The sequence below is a fragment of the Tauraco erythrolophus genome, chromosome 3 (genome assembly GCF_009769465.1).
Source record: "Tauraco erythrolophus isolate bTauEry1 chromosome 3, bTauEry1.pri, whole genome shotgun sequence".
In the NCBI taxonomy this organism is placed as follows: Eukaryota; Metazoa; Chordata; class Aves; order Musophagiformes; family Musophagidae; genus Tauraco; species Tauraco erythrolophus.
Window position 1 is genome coordinate 57570237 of NC_141467.1, and position 16942 is coordinate 57587178.

A 16942-nucleotide genomic window follows, 5' to 3' on the forward strand; every position below is an offset into this window, starting at 1 on the left:
TCAGCGTTTCTCTCTCCTGCGCAGTCTTCCACCCCGTTGAGTGTTCCTACTGCCACAGCGAGAGCATGATGGGGTTTCGCTACCGCTGCCAGCAGTGTCACAATTACCAGCTCTGTCAGGACTGCTTCTGGAGGGGCCATGCCAGCGGTTCCCACAGCAACCAGCACCAAATGAAAGAGTACACGTCATGGGTAAGGGAAGGCTCGCGACTCACTGCAGACCGCTTTGCCCTCCAGCCGGCAGAGAAGCCCCCAGCCACAGCTCTGGGCAGCCATCTGGCACGGGAAGGCCTGGAGCCGGGCTGCTGGTTCGGATTGGTGACCCTGTCAGGAAGGCTCCAGCCTTGGGAGCCGTCGGGAGAGCACGGAGGTGGGAATGGTCTTTTCTGGGTGAGGATCTGGGCACCTGTGACGGTGCGTGCGGTGGGGAGGGCAGTGCAGGAGGGGCTGGCAGCAGGGCACCGGGCTCACAGCAGCTCCTCCGGTTCCCTCAGGACTCAGGGTAAAATCGTCATTGGCTTGCTCTGTTTGGCTACGTGTAAATGAAATGATGAATACTTAACTCTCAGTCATCAATATTTTCAGTTGAGTGGCTGCAGCATATGCGTAGTGTTTGGGATGGTCCTGGCACTGTATGTTTGAGCGTGGTCACAGGCTTAGATTCACCGTAGTGTTTTCTGTAGAGAAAAACACACTTTGATCTTTTTCTTGTTAAACAAAATAATTCCATGCTTTTTCTAAGCTGGAAGAGAAGTATCAACAGGTACATGAACCTTCTCTAAAGGGCATGAGACCTGGGGGCTAAGCTCTTGGAGCAAAACCCCAACAGAAGCCCTGGGTCACGGAGCATCCCCATCCTGCAGGGTTCAAATCCAGAGACCAGCAGAAAAGTCCTAACTAATCTCAAATATTACAAAATCATATATAGTATAAAAAAAGTAAAATTATGCATATAGCAGTGGCGCATGTTTGAACAGCACTTTGTGTGTATTTTTTAAGAAAGTTCTGAAACTTACCACTTTGTAAATGTCTATTTTCTGTTGATGGAGCAGGCAAGGGTTAAATTTGACGTGGTTTGCTCTGTATGCCAGTCACACAGCCCTGTGCTGCCTCCCGGCAGATCTGGGTCTGTAATTGTTTTTGTGGGTCCTAATTGCTGCTTGTTGCACAGACACGAATGGCTTGAGTTTAGTCTCTGAATAGGAGAGTGCCCACTACATAGCTCTGACTCCATTCCTAATAGCAATTTGTGCTATAAAATCTTTTTTTGCTGTAGCTGAGGAGCTGTAATTATAGGTAGGAAGTAACTGGAAAACTCAGGATTTCTCCTCAGCAGAAGGCAAAACGTGACTACATGCTTAGTGGTTTCAAATGTTTCCTTGTCAGAAACAAATGTTTTGCTTCGAGTTTGAAATTGCCTTTCTGTAGCCTTCGTTAGCATTGTTGTTCAAACCTGGTTAGCGTTCTCCATAACGCATCCGTATCGAGCTCCACGTGCAGATTAAAGGTGTTCATGAGTGCAGTGGAACTCAACTGTTCTCAATTCAGAGTGAAATTGCATTTATAACGAAAGAGAAAAAGCCTGAATTTTACATATTTAGATTGACTTTCTGTAGTAGAAATATTTCATTATTATCTTGGTTGCAGCTGTAAGTCAATGCAGGATGGTGCACAACTACAATATCGCTCTCGTGAAGTTCCAGAAAGATTTTTGGATTTCAGCATGTAGAGCTGTGTTTCAGGGGGAGCAGACAGTGTAAGGATCACTACCCCTGTTTTACTGGCAGAGAAGCTGAATCACAGAGAGATGGGTTGGATTCCCTGAGAATCTCTCACAGAGCCTAAAAGATACCTTAGATCTCTGAGCACTTCTTTAGAAAAGCGTTCAACTGCAAAGAGTGTCCAAAGAAAAGTAGAAAGCAGAAAATATTGATCTTTTTTTTAGATTCACTGATGGGATTTCAGAGTGAAAAGCGTGCTTCTTGTGCAGAGCCTCCCCATCTTTGGTGACAGTGACAGTACATCAGTCTCTTCTGGCGTGCTGTTGCCATGGTGGGGCAATTCCTGCCATGCGTGTCTGAAATTTCCCATTCCCCAATGTGGCAAGGGCTTCAGTGGCCACAGGAGGTGGAAGAGGAGTTTTCTAAAAGCAGCTAAACTGTACAGGGTGCTGGAGCTGAGGATGGAAGTACTAGCGAGGAGAAAGAATATAGGAGCCTTGTGCCTGGCCCACAACTTAGGAAGGAAACGGTGTCCCATACGTTGTATCTATATGGACAGGCACACGCAGATTTGTTCCACTTGCACTCCGAGCTGGTGAGGTGCGAGCCAGCTGCAGCCCAGGCGACGCTAACTTTGTGCTGTGCTTCATTCAATACTACCTGAGAGCAGCATTGCAATGAAGCCGTGGCAACTGCATCTGTCCATATAGATATACCCTGGCATCTGCATCTGTCCGTATAGATATACCCCCCCGAGCCTACTCCAAAGGCCCCTGAAGGTAAGAGTAATCTTTCCTCCAAACTGAGCAGTCTTTGCCTTACCAGACTCTCGGGGTGGGAGGGGGGCGAGGGGGATGTCAGTGTGCGTACACATAAGCCGTAGAGCTTCCTGTTGTTTTGTGCTTCCTATAGCAGAAACAGTGTGCACCTTACTTGTCCAGATTACCTCTTCCTTCCTTGTTCCTCCCAGAAATCACCTGCTAAGAAGCTAACTAATGCACTTAGCAAGTCTTTAAGCTGTGCTTCCAGCCGTGAACCTTTGCACCCAATGTTCCCTGACCAGCCTGAAAAACCTCTAAACCTGGCTCATATTGTGTAAGTATCTGTGTGCTGTAGAAAAAGTAAGCTTTGTTGTAGGAGTTGCTTACACCAAGTGTAGATACTACATCTCTGAACAAAACAAGAGGCAGCTGTGGCGTATCAAGCTCAATGCATCACAAGTGCAAATTCACTGATTGGAGTATTGAGTATTAAAATGTTCGCCTGGTGTGACTTTACTTGAAAAGTCAGTGGGATATGTACACATAACCAAATACAGGGCCACAATGTTGTTACGTCCTCATTCTCCCCAAGAGATAGCCATGCAATTTTACAGAGTTTCAGCACTTTGGGATGTATTCATGCTGAGAACATTAGTTTTGTCATCCAGAGACTCTCAGCTTCAGTGTATCACAAGTATGTCTTGACATGAGGCACCAAAGAAAAGTGAAGTCCTACCAATTTTGTTGTCAGTGTCAGAGTTCTCACTGACTTTAGTGGAGCTGTGGCTTCACACAGCCCTGAAGACTAGCTACGTGATTCTGCATAAGAGTTGTGTCTTTAGTTGCCAAATCACTTGAAAAGGGTCTATTTTCTTTAGATTTTCATATCTTGGGAGAGCAAAATTATTTTTTGATATAGTAGCTTTTGTCACTACTTTTTTTCTGCAGGAATCAAGAAACTCAAAGCAAGGAGAAAATGTACTTGTGCAGGGTGGGGAAATCATCAGTTTGGATTTTTTCGTCTAATGCATGTCCACTGTCCATAGTGGCAGTTGCTCAGATTTTCTCATTTATCAGTTTGTTTTACCTTTGCTTCCACAGTCTGTAAAAAAAAAAAAAAAGTTGTTACATTTTCCAGAAAAAATCAGGACACTGGTTGGAAGAAAGTTACAAAGAAATTATCATGGAAAAATCATTCCAAAGATACTGTCTTTAAAGTATTTCTCTTGTTCTGATATATGTCTGAAGAAAATCTCTTTCTTAACCGCCTTCCCGTTACTTCCCAGTATTTGCATGCTCCATATCTGTGTTACTGGCTGCTGGAACTATTCCATTCTGTAATTATTATACATATTTACTTTTGTCCGTACTGAATGTTTGTATGTAGCATCTTTAAGGGCAAGTTTATGCTGGCCAGTGTGGGCTGTGTGGCACCTGGAAAGTTCATCTAACCTATCTGACGTTTTAAGAATAAATTGTGCTGATGGTCCTCCTCCTGTGGTTACGGCGAAACTTCATGCCAAGGCATGAAAGAGTGCTCTGCGCTTCAGACATGAGGTGCCTCTGACAGATACATAGCGCCAAATCCCTCTTACACTCGACTGTCAGTTAAAACCCCTGCAACTCTTTATGGAGTTGTAGTGGGAAGATGTTGTTCCTTGGAAGAAATCTTCCGGAGATGGTTCTGCTGAACTACCCCAGTTGATACCCAGCTGTGCATGGTATAAAAGCCTGGCTCTGCTGGCGAATCAAGGATAGTTTCACTGGGCAGATTGTGGCCATCCTTAAGAGAAATTAAAAGAGAGAGAGCATGAAATTGAAAGAGAAGTTTCTGTTCCATATTGGCTGGAGGCCCTCAAAGGCCTAGGGGTATGTCAGAAGATAACGGGTAGTGAAAACTGGTCTACTGGGAATGGATGAAATGCATTTAGGCAAGGCAAGGGGAAGGTACAATAATTGAGCAGGATCTGTTCCAAATCTTTGCTGTGAAATTAACACCTACCCTTCTTCCTAACTATACAGACATAATTTAGACTGATTGGGTGTGAGAACTAGCTATTTTGTTTTATGATAGAGTTTCTCTTTATTCATAGATGGAAGGCAATATAACTTGGCAATGTACATTGGCTATAATAATACATGAGTGAAGAGCCTGTAAGTTGTGGAGGTAGCATGATCTACAGCATAATTCACATAAATTAGCTGAGGGGAGAGATACGCTACAGTACCTCATTGAGAATATCTTCTCGCTGATGTGATTTTTATTTTTAAACATAATGGAAGTTGAGAGAAACAGCTCTGGGAAGGAATCCAGGCAAAAAGTGTTTTATATGTGCATTAAATGGAAGAACTTTGGCAACAAAACAGTATCCTTTTCTTAGCTTCCAGCTTAAATGGGGACAAGCACTCTCTGCATTACTGTATAGCCTTTCCTTTTCATCATTATTCCACCTTTGAGTGGTACCAGACAAAAAGACTGCATGGGTTTTTTGTTTTACTGGTGCCACTCGAAATTTTCAATTAAGCCAAAAATGCATCTAAGGCTCATCTAGAGAAGTAGTTACCAAGGTGTCATTAACTTGATGGAGGAAGTCCCCCCACCAGTGGAGCGGTCATTTTTCCTTTATATGCATAAGATTGGCAACAACAAAAAAAACCACCAGACTGCAGAGATGACAAATGTCATGGTCAGTGCATCATGGAGGGATTTTTCAAATGCATTCTGCGCTGGACTGACTTCATTTCCATCTAAGCCTGTGGGAGCATTATTTTTGACATTAGTGTCAAGAGGTTAGACCAGCGTGGAGCACTTTGGAAAATTCCTCTTATTTAATCTGGTTTGTTACTGTGAGTATGTTGTGCCATAACATGCATTTATTACGTAGCGTATTTCAAGAGTATTTCCTCCTCTGCCTCCTTGAGGAAAGTTGACTATCATCAGCTCAGTTTTATCAGAGAACTTAATCGCTCACTTCCAGAAGTTTAGAATTAACCTCAGAAAGATATACATTTATAGTCAATAGCTGAGCTTTCCTTTGCTTTACCATAAAGTCTGCTGTTCTTGTCTTATCGCATCACACAACTGTCTATGTATGTTTGCACATCTGTTTGATATTCAAGCTGAACCTGAGGAATGTGACAGTGGGCATCAGCCTTTAAGAAACTTACCTTGGGAAAGCTCAGATTAGTGTAATATAGTTTTCTTCATATAAGAATTGACAAAGTAATGCTAATCACAAAACCTTAGCAAAGCCTTGGAGTTTGTAGACATTTGTACACAAGAGTAACTCTGCATACGTAAACAGATCAATGACCTTTTATGAGGCTCTCAGCTTATTGTAGAATCAGGGTTGTAAGAATGGAGTATGTCCAATGCACTACTTAGAATGACATACATATTAAACTGATAATTTAATTAATGATCTCTTTTCCATTTCATTTTGGCTGCAAAAGAGATACTTGGTGAGTAATTTTCTTCTTTAGTACACTTCTTGGACGAAGAAGCTTGGAAAAAATGTGATAATCTCATTATTACCAATCCTTAAATTTTTATCAGAGTCCAGAAGCAAATAAATAATTGTCTTTGAATATAGAGACAGTGAAAGGGAAGAGCTCTTCTAGGGGTTAGAAACTTTCCCTTCCACCCTTATGTTGAGATAAAGCTTAGAGAAGACGTGAACCTGATGTGTGTAAGTGGTGATCTGAAGTCCATGGATGCCAGATTCCCATTTCCTACTCAGTAAGAAGAGGTGGATTGGGTGCAAAGCAAAGCCCAAGCTCTGCCAAGGGCGCACTCCTCCTGCCTCCTTCCCTGGGACAGCGCTGGAGTCCAGCTTCTCCTCCCTTCTCTGCTGTTTGGGACTCCACGGCCCAGGGTTAGACCCATCTTTCAGAAACCCTGACTTGTGCCGGGTTAGTTTTTGAATGTGTTCACTGACCAATGTGCATTGAGAAAAGGAAAAACACAGTAGGTGCAGGTAGTTGGTGTGAACTATTTCTCCTACATCAATTACCAGCTTACAGTTCCCAAGCAGCAAAATACCAGTTGCTTACCCATTAAATAAAATTAGTTTCTAAGTATTCTCTCAAAGTTTATTTTCAAATCTCTGTCTTTCAAGACTCATACCACAATGACCTTTCCAGTGGATTGGCTCTGATCATGGCCTCATCCAAGCTCTTCCTAGCTCTGATGAAGGAGTCCATGAAAGATAATATTAAACACTTCTCCATAAGTATATAGAGCACAAAGTGCTGCTTCTCAAATTCATGACTGACCAGAACTGGAGTTTTTCATGTGGGTCTGCAGATGCAGGGTTAGGTTAGAACTGTATTTTCATATAAATAAATAACATGCCAAATCCTACATCTTTCTAGTCCCAATTTTAAACTTCTGAAAATCAGTGTGGCATTTCATGCCGAGAAATCCATTTGGACTTGTCAAAGACCACCTTTATGCTTGTTTTCTAACAGGTACAAAATAAGAAAGAAAAGAGCTAGTAATAGTTCACTTCTGTGCAGAACTGGCTTTCTTCATTTCTTACAAATGGTTTGGATGACCAGTTGTCTTACACAATTGGAGCCCAGTGAATATTTTGCAGATGGCTTCTACATTTTGATTTGCACATTTGCAGAATTCAGAGAGACAGATCTTTCATGGAGCTTAAAGGGGATATTAAGCAACTTGAAATTTAGGCAATTTGAAGTCTGAATTATATATGACTTCAGGTTCTGCTCATACCTGATTGAAAACTTTGTGATTTTAATAACATGTTTTTTAGATTTTCCAGAGTGTCTATATCTTTTGCCCATTGTTGCATAAGAAGTCCATTAAGAAGGGGAAATTTCTCCTTAATGGATACAGAAGAAAAAATTATGCACAAAGTTTTTTTTAAGAGTAGACAATAAAAGAAAGCAGAGGAAATATTCCTTCTCATTTTATTTTTAATAAGAGCAGGAAATAAAGAATGTAATAATAAAACTATCATTATTATGGGTCCTCTTAAACTAGATACCTATTTTAAATTTTGATTTGGGGGTTTGATATACCAGTTGAAAAGCTTTGCAGTTAAACTAGTTTGGTTCTACATGTATTTTATGGGATACTGAGGACTATGGGTGCACTGTGGTCGCTGTGTGGACATGGTAGGATGGAGCTTAGCGCCAGGGTTAACCTCATGAAAAGATTTGTAATTTATTTGTGGTTACCCCCTGCAGACCTCCATGCTGCCACAGGGAACCTGCTACCAGCGCTCAGCCTAGCTGTTTGAAAGCAGTGACTGCACCATGAGTTACAGGCTCTGGAAAGGAAAAATGGCATAGTGGTTATTTTGCCAAAGCAGATTAAAAGTCAAGCAAGTTGCTTAAAACTTCTGCTTAAAAACACAGCATCTTTTATTTAGAACTGTTGCTACTTAAAGCAAAAGATTCCAGTAGTAATGTTACTTTAAACAAGAAGCTTATTTAATTATCTGTAAATACTGTTTCTGATAAGTTTTCTTTTGTGCAAAATTAATACAAATGGGTATTTTGCCTTCCTCTAGGCCCCCCCGACCTGTAACCAGCATGAACGACACACTCTTCTCCCACTCTGTTCCCTCAGGAAGTCCTTTTGCAAACAGAAGGTGAGTTCTTACTCTAATTTAAGGCAAACCACTATATGAGGGTGATGGAGGTTTCAATTTTCAATTCCCTGCCCAGGAAAAAAAAACAAAACACATGAACAAAATCAAAATAAAATTAACAGACGTGAGCAGAAAGTGCGTGCCTTGGTTAATTTGGACTGATACCAAGTTATCTAGATGGAGAGCTGGCATTAGGACACCCCAAACTCCTCAAGACAGAGCACAGAACTTCGGTTCTCATCTGAACCATTATGTCCCACTAACCGTGCTCCGATGCAACCTTGGCACCCTCCCATAGGGGCTGAAAATGGGCTGTTGGTGTGAAGCCATTTTGTAGCAGCACTGTGTAAATAGAAACTGGGATGTGCCACTGCCTACTAGGAATGCCTGCATCGTACTGCAAAATACGATGGGAACAAGAGAAAATGTGTTCATACTTGCAAGATATAGCAAGACATCCTTACTCCTGTCAAACCGTTCAGATTTTCATTAAAGGCTACAAAACAGAAGGAGTAGTCTTGGCATATGGTGACCCTTCAGCAAACAAACCAGAGAAGAGTGGTCAGAAACATTGATCCCAAAGAAAAGGTGCTTGCACAGCTGAGTACAGCCAAAATGTGTGTAGCATTTGCTATCTGTTTCACCCAATCCGTGTAAGCTTACCACTGCACATAGATGAGAAGGTGGCAGAAAAATAACTTCCTGCTGTGTATGGGAAGACGAGTGATGTGTCTTCCTTGGGTGTGTTTTATTGCTTGTTTCCTGCTGTACATACCAGTGCTTCAGCGTTCCCAAATAACCAAACGCAATCTCTGGGTATGCATGCCTACATTTTTTAACACCAAAACCGAACCCGCACTGTACCACTCTGCAATGTCAGAGTAAAAATAGTTTACTACTACTTTGACTTATGAACTTTGTTACCAGGAGCTACACACTGGACGCTCTCAGTGTTAGTGGAAGTAGCTGTTGGGTGTGACTGAGATGCTTTTTGAAAGCCATTCCCAAAGCAGCCCCCAAGACCAGTTCTGCCTATACAGACAGTGAGACTGCAAATGCAAATTCATTTCTGTTGTTGAAGTATAATGGGATTTTATGTGCCAGGGCAAGGGAGGGTAATAATCTATTTGTGGCCTCTCCAGAACAGGCCATTAAGAGCAGTGCTCTTTAAGAGTGTAGGTGTTGCTTCTGTGCAAGAAGTCCCTGTGCTCATTCAACAAAAGCATGCATTGCTGTTTAGGCTGCAGACCTGCAATAATAATCGCGGCACTATCTACTGTGCTGCTTGTTTTTCTTTACATATAAAAAATTCCTGATTATTTTACTTTCATGTTCTTTAGTAATTCAGCTGACTGTTTTTAACTATCAGGACTAAACATACATGATTCCTGAGCCATTAGAATTCCTTTTCTCCTAGAGGAAGAACTCCTTGATGGAGAGTCCCCTGAAGGCAGGATACAATAAAACCCCCAACCATAGGTACCCAGACTTCCTTATACAGCAAAAGTTTCCATATAGCAGTCAGTTCTGACTTTTTTAGAGTTAACAGTACCCTGATATGTAAAGGAATTACATTGTGTGTATATTAAAAGTTTTGTAACTTTTGTTTCATTGACCTTGCAGGATTTTAAGTGTTTGACAGCTTATTCTCATTATTTTTATTTTTCTCTCATAAATTTAATTTGCATCTTCTTTATCCAAAAGAAAAATCACCCTACAAACTGTCAAGTCAGTATCCTTTTTAAATGGTTGCAAATTGCATGTATTGTAATGAACCCACTCTAAACACACTGCTCTCTGTGTATGCTTTTGAGGGTATTAACAAGGTTTCGTTGTTTGAATCATTCAGGTTACTTGGGGGTATAAATGCAGCCAGTCCTGTGGCTGATGAGCATTCTCTTATAAAGCTGTATGTAAATCAGCTTCACAACAACTCACGGTCAGTATGAGAGCACTAACCCACTAATCGCCGTAGTTCTGTAGCTCGTGCACTAAATCATTAGTGATTCTGCTAAACTACTAAAAATATTCTTTAAGGAAGGCTTTGGTGAGCTTAGAGGGTTTCTGTGGCTCTAATTAGTCTTTTGAATAGACTTCCTGCTGGCTGCGGGCTTTGCCAACTTCTCTTGCTTCTGCGCAGCACAAATCTTTCATCTTACCCTTTCACGTAGGATTAATATTAATGTGTCTAGTGGAAGTTGGAAACATTGGTTTTGAAAACCAAAAAAACTACACCTTTATGGTCTCATTGTCAGTGTATGACTTACCTGAGGCATTCTTGACCAAGGAATGAAAGAGGCTCACACGAGAGTCTGGAAAGGACTCCAGATCTCACAGCCAGCCTCCTCTTCCTCTTCCACAGCTCTCGCTGCTGGTGGTTACTGTTCTGCAGTTAACACCACTTGCCAGTAAGCTTCCCCGGACCCTTTTGATTTGCTTTGCAATACGGCCACAGAAAAGGTGGATCTAAATCCTACTGAAGCTAGTGCAGACTTCCCATTTATGTAGTGAGCGTTGGATTTGGACTGATGCCTCCGGTTGCTGCACCCTTTCAGCATTCCCTGTCATCTTAGTGACCTAAAGAAAGAGCCTATTTCATTCTGTAAAAGAAATACACAGTTGGATAAGAACAGTTTCCCCCTTTTTTTTCACCATGGAATATAATGACCGTTCTTTTTTTCTTTTTCGATTAGTCTGTGAGCATTAGCTATAATTCAGTAAGAAAGTACTAAGACCAAGATACCTTGCTGCTAAATGCCAAGTTCTTCAATCTGTATTAAACTCATAACAGTATCTTCATTCATTCTTTTAGGTTTTACTATTATTATTACCCTGGGAAAATCAGGCGTCATTAGTGGAAGCTCATCCTCTCATACATCAGAGAAACAGACTTTGACAGCTCTGTTTGTAATTGTGCTGATTTTATATTAAATGCTCCATGATTCATATTATAATAAAAATTGTACAAACTCAGGGCAAAATTTCTAGCGGAATGTAATCTATGCTAAAAGCTCGGCTGGCTGTGTTTTCACTGCAGACAACTTCTGGTTACTTTAATTTGTGTTGCAATCTAGTCCAGAGATTTCAGGTAGCTTTAAAGAAAGTTTTTATGTAATTAGAATGTTTATGCAAAGAAAAATTGGCATAGACTGTCATTTTTGGCATTCCCATGGTATTTATTTCAGCTGACTGTGCTCACGTGAGAACATAACCGTTCACAACCAGTTTCTCCCTGTAGCAGGAAATGCTGAATTCAGCACACCGAGTCATTCTGCTGCTGGAAGTGGATGTGATATCTTATGTTCAACACAGTACTGTCTTAATTTCTGGATTCATGGGTAAAAAAAGGGGAATGAACCGAGGAGAAGAATAATCTCACTAGAGAAAAGATCTTTGATAACTAGTGAATACAATGACAAATTGTAGGGAACAGCTGAAAGGAGAATAAACATTATATCCCTGGAAGTGCTCAAGGCCAGATTAGATAAGGCTTTGAGCAACCTGATCTAGTGGAAGGTGTCCCTGCCCATGGCAGGGGGGTTGGAACTAGATGATCTCTAAGGTCCCTTCCAACCCAAACCATTCTAGGATTCTATGTTCTTTGCAGTTTAATTGCATTTGAAGCACCTATTTGGGGTGGATATGCAATTATTCCAAAGCTCAGAGGTTGAGTTCAGGCTTTCCCTCAGGTGCTTCTTAGTTTCGTCAAGCCACTTCAGAATCTAAATCCCTTTAAAATTTCTCTGCTGGCTTTGCTTAGTTTGAGCCACCATGTCAATAAGAGAGCTTTCAGTTATAAACATCTTTCTTATAAGTATCTACAGCATGCAAATTGACTTCAACAATATGCTCTGTACATCTCAAGAACAACTTTAAAGCATTTATATTAGAAAAGAAGAAACAAGAAATCTCTGATCTTTTCCCAAATACCAAGTCACTATCATTTTCTTCGATGACAGCTAATATGTGATTAAAACCACAAGTCTTGTAGTTTTTTGCTATAGCTAATATTCAGGTTTTAATCGCACATTTGGTTTTGTGATCTCCTATCACCTAGAGGGCAGCAGAACAAGGGAATATTGCTGCAGAGTAGGTAATGTCCTTGCAAACCCAATGAATTGGATATGTTATGTCAAAACAGGTAATTTGAGCATTATAGAAACTTCTGTTCAGTCAAGAGGAATGATTCTATACCCTGAATTAATGTTTTCTTCCTTATTTGGATTCTTTTATTCCCCAGCTGCAGTCTGTCAGTGCTGCCTTAAAGTACATAGCTACCGTAGTAATGGATACAATCTCTTCCTCTTTCTTAATAAATGTCTTCTTTAAGCTATTGAACTATAGGGCTAAGGTGGGATAAGATGAAACAGAACTTTTTTCATACATTTTTCTCAGCCCCTCCCTTACAGCTAATACATTTAATTCTTCTGAAGGAGTAATACACTGGAATAAATGGAGTGATGCAGCACATTCTGATGAACTTGAAATTGCTTGGCAATTCTGTGGTAGATAGAAAGAATGCACTATGGTATCAAATGCCCTTAGCCAAGGAGAAATTGACTCTAATTTAATGCTGAGTCAGAGTAGCTGGTGCCTTTTTTGAACTCCACATAAAAGCTAAAAACAATTGGATATTCTACATGGGCATAGCGAGAGATTAGGCCAAATTTCTGGACAACAGCTAACTTTGGAGCGAAACATACTGGTTGCTGGTTGTCCATGTTTCTGTCTCTAGGGAGTGTGGTAGACTTGAACTGCATGTTGCCTTTGTATGTTGTTTTCAGAACAAGAGGAGAACCCTCCTTATTTCATCGGCAATATTTTACCTGCTAAAGGAAGGGTTTATATGCCTGATTGTTTAGTAGCCAGGTAGACACTAAAGAGCGTATAATAATATTCTTAGGTTTATATCTTTGTAGACATCTGCTCAGAGTTGGAAGTTTTGTCTCTTAATCGGGATGGGAAAACATCCTTTGGCATTTTACAAAATGTTCCATTTTAACAGGGATATATCTTTTAAATATATGTTCCAGTTGGTAAGACCCAGACAAGCTCACTATGGCCAAAACAATCTCTAAAGTATTAGGTGTATTTTGGGGAATATGTGGAGGATGTAGGAAGACGTAGAAGAACAAGAAGGAGAAAAGTCAGCCCTTCCAAATGAAGGAAGAAACAGGGACAAAGATCAAAGGGATTATACAAGAGACAGCCTAACCTTGGTATCCAAAGTACTGAAATTACAAAAGAATTAGTAAGCACCTGGAGGATCATAAACCAATGAGAAATAACCAGCATGGATTTGTCAAGAACAAATTATGTCAAATCAAACTAGTTTATTTCAGCATAACTGTTCCAGTGGGTAAAAAAGAAGCAGCAAATATGATGCAGGTTGACCTTGAAAGGACTTTTGACATAGTCCCAGATGACACAGAAGTACCCAAAGGAAATATGGACTAGGAGAAATTAGTGTAAGAGCAACATTGAAAATCAGTAATTACATGTTCAAAAGTTTGCTGTCATTCTAGGAGGAGGGCATATCAGATGGGATTTTTGAAGGCTATCCTAAGTCAGACATTGTGCACTATTTCTTATAATGACCTAACGAGAGCAACAGAGAGAGTGTATGCAATTTGTATATGGTACCAAGGTTGAAATAGTTATAGGAAGGAGTGCTTGGAGAGCAGTTTCTAAATTAAAAAATGAGCTCAGTTGCAATGGTTGTAATGGATGTCCAAATGATCTGAAATCAGTTAGAGGAAACTCAGTAATTATAAGTGAAAAGTGCTGTAGCAAGGAAGCAAATAATCAAATAAAAGATGGAGCGTAATTGGGTGGACAGAAATATTTTAACAGAGGACCTAGCAGTTGCAGTGAACCACAAACTAATTGAAGTCAGCAATACGATTGTTAGATTGCATCTGACCCTGGAACATCATGTGGAAAGCCATTAAAATTCATTCCCCGGAGGAGGAGACATCTTCCTGGAGGTTTGCACTCACTGCGGGGCAACAGCACAGGGACAAATATGCTAACCAGCATGACAGAGTCCAGAGGAGACACACAAACATCAGAAAAGCTTAAAAAACATAACTCATAAGAAGAGGTTGGAAGATACAAGTTTGTTTAGTCAACTAAGAGGGAAATGGACATTGGTAGACATGATATCAATTGCTCAGTGAGTAACATTTTCTTGCCTGTCCCTCCATCCTAACTATGTTGCTTCTGGAGCATGGGAGAGGAGAACTTACGGTTGGTAGAGGGGCATCACACTGCACCGTTAGAAAGAAAAGCACAAAATCTGCCCTGGGGTCTTTGGTCTCCCATTGTGGCAACATATTTGTCTTTACTTAGAAACTGAACTCTGCGTTTTTGGCTAAAATGGCACACCCTGTACCCCTTGAATAATACATTTTCCTTTTGTAACTGGGAAGAAAACATGACAAAATACTTTCCTTCTAGATGGCATGGAGCATGCTTGTCTGCGTGGATATTACTTCTGTGGAAGCGCAACACAGATAAATAACATGCTGACAGGCACAGGAATGTGAAGCAAGCATTTTTTCTTACTGTGCAAGTACTGCATTTTATTCAGCTATCTTCCAGATTTATTATAAATGAATAGGACTTTGGTTCTTAGGACACCCATCAGTACCATCCTTTTCAGAACCCCGCTGCCAACCTTGACCTCACAAAAGAATGGGAATGGCACGCCCCTCATCTTACTGAATTCCTTCTTCGTCCTAATATTAAAAGATTTTGATCTTCAGTCCATCAGAGCCACATCTGCCCAGATTTATAATGCATCACTTTTGTACATCATCTGCTTATACACACACACACAGATGCACAGGTGCGTGCATTCTCACACACCTGTGTTTTGATCAAAGACATTTACAGCATCAGTAGCCAAACCAAAAAATAAAGGTGAAAAATTTTTAAAAAGAAGAAAGTAAAATATATTTTTGTTTTGCTTTGTTGTTTTTCGAATCAAAAATGCTGCAGCATGAAAGAAAAACTAACATTTAAATATCTCCATTTTTAGCCAGCGTTAACTTAAGAAATTATTAACGTAGGTATTTTAGCATAGGGAAAGATGCAGTTACTGCAATCCATTAAATAATTCAGTCAGGAAAAAGAAGTGAGTTTGATGAAATTTAAAAAAAAAAAAAATCAACAGAAGAACAGTACTTCTGAGGGTTAAATTGATGTATCCCCCATCATTGGATATAAATGAGCACATTTCCGTAGATTATTGACACTATCTAATGGCAAATGTGGAGAAAAGCAATTTAGTTGTTACAGTGAAGCTTTCCCAACTTGAAGCCTGTGTTTCAGAGTATGTTTACCTCAGACTCCACCTGGAAACTACACGAACCTTCAGCTTTCCGTTTGTGAGAGAAGCACATTTGGTTTGTCTGTTCTGTAGTGAAGACTTTAGAGTTTGCTTTTGGAGAACAGGAGGGAAAACTCTAATTCTTGACTTTGTATTTCCTGAAGTTTTCTAAAATTTCTTTAAAGCTTCTATTGCTATTCTTATTTAGTCCAGGGCACTTGAATGAGTTTCTCCAAACTCTGTTCTGTAATTAATTTCAGACATCACTGTTTACCCTCTTCTTAGTTTTCCTGTCTTATTAACTAGCTCTCCTTCCAAGAATACTGAAGTAGAGCAGAGCAAACTGCTGGCTAGGGCTGTTCCAGCTTTCTTGAAAGGCAAAGGGTAAGTTAAAGAGAGAGTTATGTTCGTAGCTTGCACTAACACAGCTAAACCAAAACCTCTTCCTCTATTCCTCCTGCTTTTAATGTATTCTATAAACATCTTTCCTGAGAAAATTAGGATAACCAATTAACCCAGTAAGCTAAATCGGGCATGTTAAAATATTTTTATGTACACCTAGATGCGTGAGGTCTCGATCAGACACTTCCAAGCACATCCAACTTGTGATTTCAGTATGTTAATCATGTGTGTAACATATGTATTTTTAACATATATGTGCAATACGTAGTATATTAAGCCAAATAGTGCCAACCTCACCATCTGCTGTATTTTGAAATAAATGGTACTGTACAGCTCCAGTCCCTGGCCCAATCTGGCATGTCATGGATTTCCGAGGCTGGCTCTGTAATCGAGTGAAATTCTACTATTTTAAGCCATTAAATACTTAACATATAAATTAGCATAATAACAAAATAATTTCTGTGCTTTTTTTTTTTCCTGAGAACACTTAAATATTCATTCCTAAATTCCCATTTCACAGTCTCACTTGCTCCTGCTTTCTCTGTTTATTTTCCTCTGTCTGTCCGGACCGCACCCTCTCTCCCCCAACCCCGTTTCAGGTTACAGTACAGCCTCGATGTTGCAGACAGGCTGGCCGATGAACATGTACTCATCGGGTTGTATGTCAACATGCTGCAGAGCAACCCCGCACGGTTAGTGCAGGTTTGGCACCTTTGGGGAACCCAGGAAAGGGACGTTGGTCGGCCAAATGCTCTCACTGTTTCCTCCTGGCTGCGAGTTGAAGCAGCTCTTTATGAGCGCTAACCTAAAGGGAATGCGTGTGAATACGGGGTATGTCCTCCCAAAGCTGGTGGATTGTGGCAATTGCTGTTGTTCTCTCTAGTGATGCTAAGTAGCAAGGTATTGCAAATAACCACTTAGTTAAGAATGTCTATACAAATTGATTCAGAACACCATGCTTTAGTCAGTGCAGGACTTGATGATGGTACAGAAATCTTCATACAACAAAGACTAACCAGTCCACGTTTTCAAGGTGTTAATTTTTGAGGCGATACATAATTTGTAGCTTCACCTTACCTTGAAAGTAAGGAATGGTAATAGCATG

At 40.5% G+C, this 16942-nt stretch overlaps 1 protein-coding gene across 4 annotated transcripts in view; it reads left to right on the forward strand.

The window, feature by feature from the left end:
* Positions 1-16942, forward strand: part of DTNA (dystrobrevin alpha) — a 98887-nt gene that overhangs the window by 46950 nt on the left and 34995 nt on the right. For 2 of the 4 annotated variants that reach the window (XM_086609263.1, XM_086609264.1), the window contains exons 7-12: positions 25-191; positions 2691-2815; positions 8022-8102; positions 9952-10041; positions 15742-15819; positions 16437-16529. In XM_086609263.1, the coding sequence (XP_086465389.1) occupies positions 25-191; positions 2691-2815; positions 8022-8102; positions 9952-10041; positions 15742-15819; positions 16437-16529 (634 nt within the window). Of the gene's footprint in view, positions 1-24; positions 192-2690; positions 2816-8021; positions 8103-9951; positions 10042-15720; positions 15820-16436; positions 16530-16942 lie in introns of all 4 variants that reach the window. The other 2 variants (XM_086609265.1, XM_086609266.1) reach the window with 2 other exon arrangements.